Source organism: Pundamilia nyererei, unplaced genomic scaffold, assembly GCF_000239375.1.
Source record: "Pundamilia nyererei isolate P.nyererei 1_Seehausen unplaced genomic scaffold, PunNye1.0 scaffold00109, whole genome shotgun sequence".
Lineage (NCBI taxonomy): Eukaryota > Metazoa > Chordata > Actinopteri > Cichliformes > Cichlidae > Pundamilia > Pundamilia nyererei.
Window position 1 is genome coordinate 1,623,290 of NW_005187510.1, and position 10,303 is coordinate 1,633,592.

At 40.2% G+C, this 10,303-nt stretch overlaps 1 protein-coding gene across 2 annotated transcripts in view; it reads left to right on the forward strand.

The window, feature by feature from the left end:
• Positions 1 to 325: 325 nt before the first annotated feature.
• Positions 326 to 10,303, forward strand: part of ibtk (inhibitor of Bruton agammaglobulinemia tyrosine kinase) — a 23,674-nt gene continuing 13,696 nt past the window's right edge. Inside the window, exons 1-11 of one of the 2 annotated variants that reach the window (XM_005741310.1) lie at positions 326 to 507; positions 1,097 to 1,952; positions 2,094 to 2,190; positions 3,451 to 3,575; positions 4,997 to 5,107; positions 6,479 to 6,649; positions 6,817 to 6,934; positions 7,308 to 7,488; positions 8,575 to 8,698; positions 9,021 to 9,198; positions 9,400 to 9,553. In XM_005741310.1, the coding sequence (XP_005741367.1) occupies positions 1,629 to 1,952; positions 2,094 to 2,190; positions 3,451 to 3,575; positions 4,997 to 5,107; positions 6,479 to 6,649; positions 6,817 to 6,934; positions 7,308 to 7,488; positions 8,575 to 8,698; positions 9,021 to 9,198; positions 9,400 to 9,553 (1,583 nt within the window). In that variant the 5' untranslated portion in view covers positions 326 to 507; positions 1,097 to 1,628. Of the gene's footprint in view, positions 508 to 814; positions 855 to 1,096; positions 1,953 to 2,093; positions 2,191 to 3,450; positions 3,576 to 4,996; positions 5,108 to 6,478; positions 6,650 to 6,816; positions 6,935 to 7,307; positions 7,489 to 8,574; positions 8,699 to 9,020; positions 9,199 to 9,399; positions 9,554 to 10,303 lie in introns of those variants that run through there. The other variant, XM_013912947.1, reaches the window with a different exon arrangement.

A 10,303-nucleotide genomic window follows, 5' to 3' on the forward strand; every position in this document is an offset into this window, starting at 1 on the left:
TATTATTATTTATTTTATTTTCATCAAACTAAGAAATACTAAAACTAAGGTTTTCCTCTATACATTTTTTTATTATATTTTAGTTAATTTTGAGGTCACAAAATCGTTTCAGTTAGCTTTATTTTTCCCCCAGAATATTTTATTTTTATTGTAGCTACCTAAAAAAAATTTTTTATGCAGTTTTAGTTTTTCATTTTGTGTTAGTTAACCAGAATAATCTTGGTATAGGAAACTAAATGTCAAAATCGCATCCTATGACATCACCCACAGAGCGACTGACCGCCCCAAAAATCCGCCAATAGGACATCAGGATGCAGGAGCCGTGGCCAATCAGAAGTCTTGACATTGATGCAAGCTCTCTTACCTAACCTGCAGGGGCTCATACCTGTCCAAAATTCGTACCGGCGAAAAAATACATTGCGTTTTCCATTTGTAGTAATGACAAAGTGGATTTACGTCGTTGATGCTACTTTCTCCATGTCCTCTTTTTTCTTTCACTAGCGGAAGGTAAGCAATACCCCGACGTTAGCTTGCTAACGTTAGCTTGCGATGATGTGTCAGCTAAGCGAGCTATCAAAGTAGTATTAGGTAACTGTCTTTAATTAACTATACTGGGCTGATTTTTAAACTTGTCCAAATCCGTGCGTTTATCCCGCTTTGAAATTATCTATGTTGCAGTACCCTGTTAGGCAGGATGAGCTAATATTACTGGGTGAAGTAGCTGCTGTGCACAGCCTGCTTCTGCAGCAAGTTAGATAAGCAATAAAGGAGATACGACTGTTTCTATTAAAGAAATGGGGCCACTAGGCCTTAACATCAAGGGTGTTTTAGCTGACCATTAGCGAGACCAAATGGTGAGTGGACAATAACAGCAGTTAACATTAAGCTAAGCTAAGTTAGCCTGTTACATAATCGTGGTGATTAGTCAACATTAAACCTTGTAAACTCAGCTGACTCGAGCTACTTCAGACTGATTTTAGGGCAGACTTGTTCTGAAGTTTACACTTTTGTATTTGACTATTGCACACGTGATTACATGTAATCAAAATGAGGACGCTGTTTTGTCACTAATGTGTGCTTCAACTTTCTCCTTTAGGTACACTCTACAATTATGGAGTTGTGAAAAAGAGGTGTCAAAATTTGGGGGGGAAGGTGGCCTTTCCCCTCAGGTTTGATGGTTGGGACTGCAGGAGGAGAAGGTCAGAGGGCTGGTGAAGTTGTTGCCTTTTGTACATAATTAGAGGGAAGACTATTTTTGCAGATGTTGTACAATTTCTTTTGTATAAATTCATAAAGAAGTTTTGTATTTATTAAAGTCCTGATGCCATTGTACACTGCGAGCACCCAGCCTTGTGTGCGGTCCTTGGTCGAAATGGTGGACTGAAACGAGTCACGCAGAGCTCTGGAGTCGCTAGGGTGCGGTGGAACCTCAACACAAGCACAATTCTAGCACTCCAATCTACCTCGGCTGTTTTATTTTTGTCCTATTTTTTTCCCGATTGTTTCTGTTGTTTGTTGCCACACATTACATTGTTTTTGAGTGTGTTTGCCATTATTGGTGGTGGGCTGGCAGAAGGTCTTTGCCAAGAGGACAAGGGCTTCACTGTGAAGATTTGTCAGAGGTCAGGATGAGTCAGGCACCGCTGGACTGCACCCCCAAATGCCGCTCACAGCAGCATGCAGACCAGGTGGTTGCTGCACTAACAAGCGGCTCTGAGGGGCAGCTCCGGGCTTTCCTGACTTCACACTGCCACAATGCAGCCACTTTGCGGGATGCCTTCGGTCGTACAGCCCTGCACCTGGCAGCCTCACTGGGTAAGAAGGCCCTGCTGGAGTGGCTGCTGGAAATCAAAAGTGCTGACCTGATGCTTAAAGATAAGGAGTCCGGCTGGACCGCTCTGCATCGCAGCGCCTTCTATGGACAGATCCACTGTCTCATATCACTGGTCAAGGTGTGTGTTGATGGAGTGCCATCAAAATTCAAATTATTACCAAGAAGAAACAGTCCAATCAAAGCTTTCAGTACTGTAAAATGACAAACATTATTCTGAAGAGACTCAAACTTTGACCTACATTTGAATTTTGAATTGCAGCATGGGGGACTTCTCTCCACCCAAGACAAGGAGGGTCTTTCAGTCCTGGACTTGACCATGAAGGACCGCCCATCACATGTCTTGTTTAGAAACACTGGTAAGAAAAGCCGACCCCCTCAGACGCTGCTTTTAATGCTTTGGTTTGGAGATATGTCACTTCGCTTGTTCAAAAAAGAACAAAGCTTGGGCATATACTACGATTCAATATATATGTGATATCTTTGTCTTTTCTGCCTTCCCTTATCATATCACTGGTAATAGGGAAGTGGTTATCGGCTGGATCAGTCAAATGTAGCCCACATTGAAGAGGCTGTGTTGGCAGCATATGACTAACCACAAATAGGGACAGGTCCGATGGCAACCGAGCAGTCTATTTTATGATGATCAGATTGTAATAGTACAAAAATACAACCACCTGCTGAAAGCAACACAGCTGCTGCAGTCAAATAAGCAAAATGCAAGTGTGTGTGATAGGCAAAGTGCTGCAGAGTAGTTCAGTGTTGAAAAGCTCTGTGTAAATGTGTTTAAGTGCACTCTGAGCTTTGCTCAGTGAGACCAGAAAAGCTCACTGTGTCAGGTAACAGACTTATCATTATCATAGCTGTATCACTGGAACACGGGCGATTCAGACATATAATTACAATTGCGTATTCTGTTAAACAGTCTGTGTTGTGTGACGTGTTTGTGTTATTCTTGCAGCTGAAGCCCCTGCGGTGTTTAAAAGGTCTGAAAACAAATAAAGAATAAATATAAAAATGGTAAATGGGCGGTATTTGTATAGTGCTTTACTAGTCCCTAAGGACCCCAAAGCGCTTTACACATTCAGTCATCCACACATTCACACACACATTTACATACTGGTGATGGCAAACTACAAAAACAGAATTTAAACCAGTAACCATGTTTAGTGTGCTCGATTTGATTCAAAATCACCAAGTCAAGAGCTAAAATTCTCCACTTTAGTTTCATATTGCTATATTGAGGCTTCAAAAGTCTGCAAAAGTTCCTACCTGCGTATTGTGGAACTCATTGTGTATGTAGTAGGTTTCCAGGCTTTTCTAGGAATAGTTATGTTATTTTCCAGGGAATTGATTGGTCAGCAGGTGGTTGTTTGGTATGCGTTGATCTCCTTTGTGGAACAGAACAGTCCAGAGCAGCCTAGGACTGCTCTGGACTGGCAGGCTGCAAACCTAGGCCGTCTGTCAAGAGCAGGCTAGGTTTGCAGCATATGTGCTGTCTCACTGAACCCCAAATCCAGTTTTGCACTACAGGCCTCTGTAGTTAAATCGAACATTAGGTGGAGACAGTGTTTTGGCTTTTTTTTTTTTTTGAAATAGTGTTTCTTTCTTCACCTTAGACCCAACTGAAGTTTACACGTGGGGAAACAATACAAATTTCAGCCTCGGTCATGGCAATCAGGAGAGCCGACAGCACCCTGAGCTTGTCGATGTCTTTGCCAGGACTGGAGTTTACATCAAGCAGGTAGGCTAACAATGCATTGCTGTCTTAACATTTCTCAAGGGAGTGGGAAAGTGTTTTTCTACCTCACACCCTCAAAACCCAACTCATGTGTATCCCCGTAGCACCAGGAATGCTGTAATAGCTCCGTGTTTTGACTGAGTACCAAGATATTACATTAAATTTAAAAAAAAAAGAAAAAAGCCAGTGCACATGGGTGTTTCAGATAAGCCACATCACTTGGGTAAAACCAGTAAAACACTCCTATCCCCAGAGCCCTGTATTACACCACCTTCTCCTCAAGGCACATGAAAATTTGCAGAATGTTTTTTTTTTTTTTTTTCCTCCCCCTTTCAGCTGTCCAGTACCGTTTAGTCCACAGCAGCTGAAATAATGCTTATGCTGGAGAGCTTCAAACTGTACCTGCGATAAATGTATTAAGTTATACATTAAAGCATATTACATACTATAATTGGGCATATTGTAGTGAGTCATGGCCTCATTTCCCGGTTCATCTAGGAGGTGGCTGGATCAGTAATGTTATTTGAGTCTAATACAGCATTGTTTCTGTATCATCAGGCGCGGTCTACCATCTCTTGTACAACCTTCATTTGTGACTTAGTGGAGCTGGTCTGTACATTGTTAACCCCTGCTAGCTAAACTGTGCCAAGCCAGGCTACAATTTCATGCGTTTGTCATGTCTAGGCTCTTAGTGTGATTAATATAGCTCCTGGAACCAGTTCAATTACCCCCAGTGGCCTGTGTACCCAATGGGTGTCGGAATAAGATAAGACTGCGTTTGCTATATTTTCACTTTCTGTTTATCTGTTGACTAATAATTTATCTGTGCCCAATGTTGTGTAATTGCTGTTTACAGCTGAAAGTGTGAGGGTTGTTCTTTTTCTTTTTTTTCCCCTCTAACCTGCAGGAGTCATTTCATAAAGCTAGTCGAGGACAGGTGGATCTGATTTCATGACCATTTCATGACCCTGTGAGACTCAGTGTAGTCTTTGTCTACCTAGTCCAATCCAGCAGGTGCCAGAGGTTAAATATTAATTCCACAATGACATGTTTTTAATTAAATGAGCTATACTCATGTGTACGCATGTGTGTGGATGTCCACATCAATGCGATACTTCAGGAGACATCCCTGTGCTCTATTGAAGGCTTGAGGGGAGCGATGTATTAGTAATGATGTTTGCTTTTCCACCTGTGCCCTGGCCTTTTATTGCCGTAGTGTTTTACTATCGCTACAAGAAGGGTTGGCCCAGGGACATGGAAAGAGATGCATTGCAGCCTCGGACGTGAGGTCAAAATTATAATGACAAGAGCATTAATCAGCACAACCAAGCACCTTGTAATTTTCCTGTAGTGGGATATGCAGGCTATTAAAACTGAAAGCAACAAGGGGATACCACAATTACGTTTGTTTCTTCTTTTTGCAGGTGGTGCTGTGCAAGTTCCACTCTGTGTTCTTGTCTCAGAAAGGCCAGGTGTTCACCTGCGGGCATGGACAGGGAGGCAGACTTGGCCATGGAGATGAACAGACTTATCTGGTGAGATCTGGGCATCATGTCAAAATATATTTAAAACGAAATGAAGAATTCCTTCCTCTTTAATGAACAAATATATCAATGCATTATCATCATAATCATGTGCTTGTGCATTTTATTGCTTCAGTTACAGAAAATTTAGGTTAAAAAAAAAGTGGTTTTGAAACTTGATCTGGATTTGATATTCATTTAAATCATAATTCTAGACAAACACAATCTATTTTAATCTATTATAAATGAAGTTCAAAACAGCCAGGTTTTCTTTGTGCTTGCTGGCTTGGGAAAACCTTAAACCTCAGTTGTAGATAACGGGTATCATAACAGTGGTTATCAGCTTTCTCTGATAAGCCAAGCTTTCTGCTTTGGTCTCCATGTGTGCTCACATGAAAAGGGGGTCATATGACTTTTTTTTCCCCTTTCCATACAAAATGATCCCTATGAGTGCCTCCTCCAGTCAGAAATGTTTTTAGATGATGATGATGATGATGATTATAAAATAGTGATTAAAAAATATATAAATAATACAAAAATGTCAGTAAAATGTAGCATTTTTAAAAATAAAATTAGATTAATCCTGCAGAATTAAATATTAGTCATGAGATTTAATGCACAAAGCTTAACAAAACTTAACTTCATACATCACATTGTTGTTTGATCTTGTGAGCATCTACAGTCTTGAAAATCCTCTATTTTTACTCGTCAGCCGTAAAAGGCTGATGGGTTATTTTTGTCACTCCACTTCGTCCTCGAGTTCACAATCTTGGGTGTCCACATCACTCTAGTGACGTGATTATTCCCACCAACGTTTTTTTCCTTTCTTTTCTGTAGAAAAGCAGATTTTGTCAGTTGCCAAACTGGAGGGGCGCTCAATATCTCCTTGACTCAAAACACATATTTTAAGGAGATTTTTAAAAGCTGTCAGCACAAAGGTTCACTTACTTTGTTCAGTTGACACTTTTCAGTACATGCTGAAAAAATGTGTGTTCAATAAAGCCACAGGAAGTACAATAATTGTGTTCACTAGAGGATTATGGTTGTCTGTGGGACTTGGAGACGGGGATGGTAAGTGAGAGAGGTGCTTGTATCGCATCTGTAACTTAAGATCCCAACTACACAGATATACGGTACAGAAATGTCTTTAAGTCTGTTACGCTAAATGCACAGTCTCATTTGTTTTCTGAGCTTTTAATGGTTTAACCAATGAAATGTAGAGCTGTGGTATCAGCCTTCTGCTGATACGAATTTAACACTTCTTTCGTGTACTTCAGATGGGCTTGGAAACAGTTGTTAAACCCTCTGCTTCTCTCTCTTTATCTTGTTTTATATTTTTGGCTATATTTCTTTTGTCTCATTCCTCTTTTTGCTTTTTTTCAGGTTCCTGGAATGGTAGAAGGCCTGATGTCCCATCACTGCTCCCAGGTGGCAGCAGCTAAAGACCACACAGTGGTCCTGACAGAGGAAGGCTATGTTTATACGTTTGGTCTCAACACATTCCACCAGCTGGGCCTAGTTCCTCCTCCCGCCTCTGCATTTGTACCTAAACAGGTAGGAGGTAGCAGTGGGAGCTGCTGATGTTTTGCAGTGAATCAATCAAGCTTTGGCTTACCTTTAATTAATTTGGTCATTATTAGTATATAAAAGGACCTTATGAATTGATGTTATCTGTTTTGTTTTTTGTTTTTTTTATGATGTAATATTTGCTTTTCATAAAGGTTTTCTCCAAGATGCTCAAAGGTAGGACTGTGATTGGAGTTGCAGCAGGAAGGTTCCACACAGTGCTGTGGACCAGGGAGGCTGTCTATACAATGGGACTCAATGGAGGCCAACTGGGTAAGTCCTCATCCTTAAAGTCAGCCAAAATATTACCACAAAATAAAAAAAATAAACACTTTTCAGATACATGATATGATTTAACAGTTTAGATCAGTCAGTTTAAGATGAAACACACAGCAAGGGGTCATGTGTGACCATGCCAGAGAACAGAGCCAGTATATTTAGCACAAATTCATGAATAATGATTGTATTGCAAAAGTAGCTTTGCACAATTTCCAGTTTACTTATTGTAGGAGAGACGTTTTATTTTTGTAAAATGCCATTAATAAGATAATAAGGAGATTTAAAAAATACAATAAAATCATTCCATGTTTTGAAAAAACTCTTTAATAATCACTTCCTTTCTGGTATGTTTTGTCCTCTTTTCCAGGTTACTTGCTGGATCCAAATGGAGAAAAGTGCGTAACAGCCCCCCGGCAGGTGTCAGCTCTGCACCACAAGGATGTAGCCATATCTATGGCAGCAGCTAGTGATGGTGCAACGGTAGTTGTGACCGAGAAGGGGGATGTGTACCTCTTAGCTGACTACCAATGCAAGAAGATGGCTTCAAGGTGAATAAATCAGTAGGATATCGTGCCAACCTTAAAGTTTAGCGCTCTTAAACCTGCAAAAATCTATATTTGGGCCATGTGGGGGCAGCAGAAACAAAGTATGAGCTCAACATTATCATGATCCCCATTTAGATTGGTGTTGTGATCAAATAATTAATCATTTACACATTGAGCAGTAACTTAGCCAGACAGATGACTCAGAATATTTGGCAAGCTTGCATCTAGTATTCAGTCTCCTTTAGCTTTGGTTTTGTTCGCCGCTGTTGTTTCCACTGACTCCTGATTGCTAGATGATATACTCAGTTTGGCAGTGGTTTGCTAACTGTGTTTCTGTGCTTATACTCACTGCTAAACAAAAGTTGAAAAAAAAATGGGTTAAAATTGGCTGGCTAAAGGGTTAAATTGATCTTCGTAGCAAAGCCAAGCGTAGCTGCAGAATCGGCTGATAATTTTCTGTCGGTTCATCACTATGAGAGACTCAAAGATTTCACATTGCCATATTATTATTGTGTTAGACTAGACCATAATCCTATACCCGAATCAATAAATAGCTTTTAGATTAAGCTATGTTAAATGGCCCATCTTTTAATTTGATAGAACAATACCATCTGGAATCAAATAACTAATGGACAGTCTTCACTTTGCTCCAACCTTCTCATATTTTTCTACTGATAATTGCTCATACTCTGGCAAAAAAGGCAGCGCTTTTATCTGTCATTATGTTAGAGCCAGATGTGAAGATTTTTTTACAAGCACAGCAATTTTCTCATTTATTTTGTTTTCGAGCGATTGTTTTATCTATAAATATAAGTCTCTTTCACTGCAGCTCAGAAGTTGCTGCTTGTTTAACGTGTAGTCTTAATGAACTGCATTTCAGGCACTGCTCTGTGTCTGACAAAAAATATTTGAGAACAGCTTTATTAGAAGTTTGATTTTATTGTATTAAATATCATCACCTAGATTGGAAATAGTTGTCTATTCTGTGAGTTCTGTAGTTTAGTGTCGTACATACAAATGTATGTATTTGTAAATACATTCCTGCTCTTCTTTCTTTTCCGATTATTGATTTTGATGGGTCTCTTACAGGCAGCTCAACATCAGGAAGGTCCTGGTCAGTGGGGGGAGTCTGGACCATCGAGTAGCTCCACAGATCTTGAACGAGGGAGGAGCGGAAAAGGTGGTCATTCTGGCGTTGGATACAGCTGGGAGGGTAAGTGCACTGTTATGCAGCGCTGTGCTTTTTGTTCTACTTTAGAGGTGCTTTAAAAACCACAAGACAAGCACCATTTAGTTCCTGTATCTTCAACAGAAGAGGGATGTACAACAGTAAAGCTGTAGTTCACTTGTGCTTCACTTATTAAATTCTGGTACATGGAAAGAAATACATCCTGTTATTTTTATCATCACTTTACTTTTCCTATTCTTATCTAACCTATGCTACACGGTTACACAATCCAAAATCTGCCTTACCTGTGTGACAGCCTATAGATAAAAATGGTGAGTAAGACTAGTTTTTCTCTTGTCTCTGTCAGGTGTTTTGCTGGCGTTCCACTGGCAGCTCGGTGAGACAGTGCCGGTGGGCGTACGCGCGTCAGGTCTTCATGGCGGACATCGCTCTCAGCAAGAACAGCATGATGTTTGTGACTCAGGATGGAGAGGGCTTCAGTGGTGTGTGGGCTGGAGAATATAAGAAGTACGGGGAAAAGAAAGGTGAGGAATTTAGGGGGGAGAAAGGTGTGTTAAGTTGGCAATTGATTTATTTATTTTTCCTCCACACTTTTTTATCCGTGCTGGGATTAGACTTTGTTATATTGTGGCCTATCTATAAAATACATTTCAATGAAAGTTAAGAGGAGTGCCTTGAAATGGATTATTACAGTATGTGGTAAATGTTTTCCTTCTGTGTTACAGAGGGCAGTGTGGAGGTGTGTGGCCACTCGGATGTTGGGACACTGTATGAACGAATCCGCCTGGAGAAACTCCCCTATGTCCACAGAGCTGTCAGCATTACCATGGACTCAAAGGGCCGGAATTTTGGAGTTCTCCAGGCTGACCCAAAAACCAGGTACACATACCCTCAAGTGAAGAAAAGGCACTACAATAAGGGACGGACACTTTAGTAGAGCTGTAGATAGAGACTTTGCTCATCCCACGCTGGGAAAATACAGTTGTTACAGGAGTACAAGGTCAGGAAGAAAAAGTGAATTAGAGATGGATTAGAAAAAATAAATGTCGTGTACAAAAAAACCAAAATATTATATAAAGGTACACAAACCTAAAAAATTGCCTAATCCAGCAGCCCACACATGCAATAGTTTATACATCTCTGTTAGGTAACCCACTGTAGGTGAAATGGCCATGAAAAAGTTTTTTGTGTGTGCCAGTGAGCACAGACTACTTCCCAGTATGAAGGCAACAATGCAGCACCAGAAGGTACACTGTCCAGAATGATTGTAAGGTAGTTTTATCTTAAACATTTTGATGTGTTAGGATAAAATTCAATTACTATTGCCTAGAGAGCCACTTTAGGATCGGTTATCCACTTCAAGCTTGAGAAAGAAAGCAGCTTAAACACAGCCTCTGCGAACAAGGCGTAGATAATGAAATGACTAACACCTAAGGAACAACTGACATGAAGTCTTAAAATCTTAGTTCTTTATGTCTATGAAGTATGATATCTAAACTTAAGTAAAAAGAAGAGGTTTAATATTCTGATCTTTACTAATAATAATCACTAGTGTAATAAGTTCTTCCATCCGCAATAAAAACATGGTTATAACTATCCACTAGGGGTGTGTTTTTATAATCGATTTAT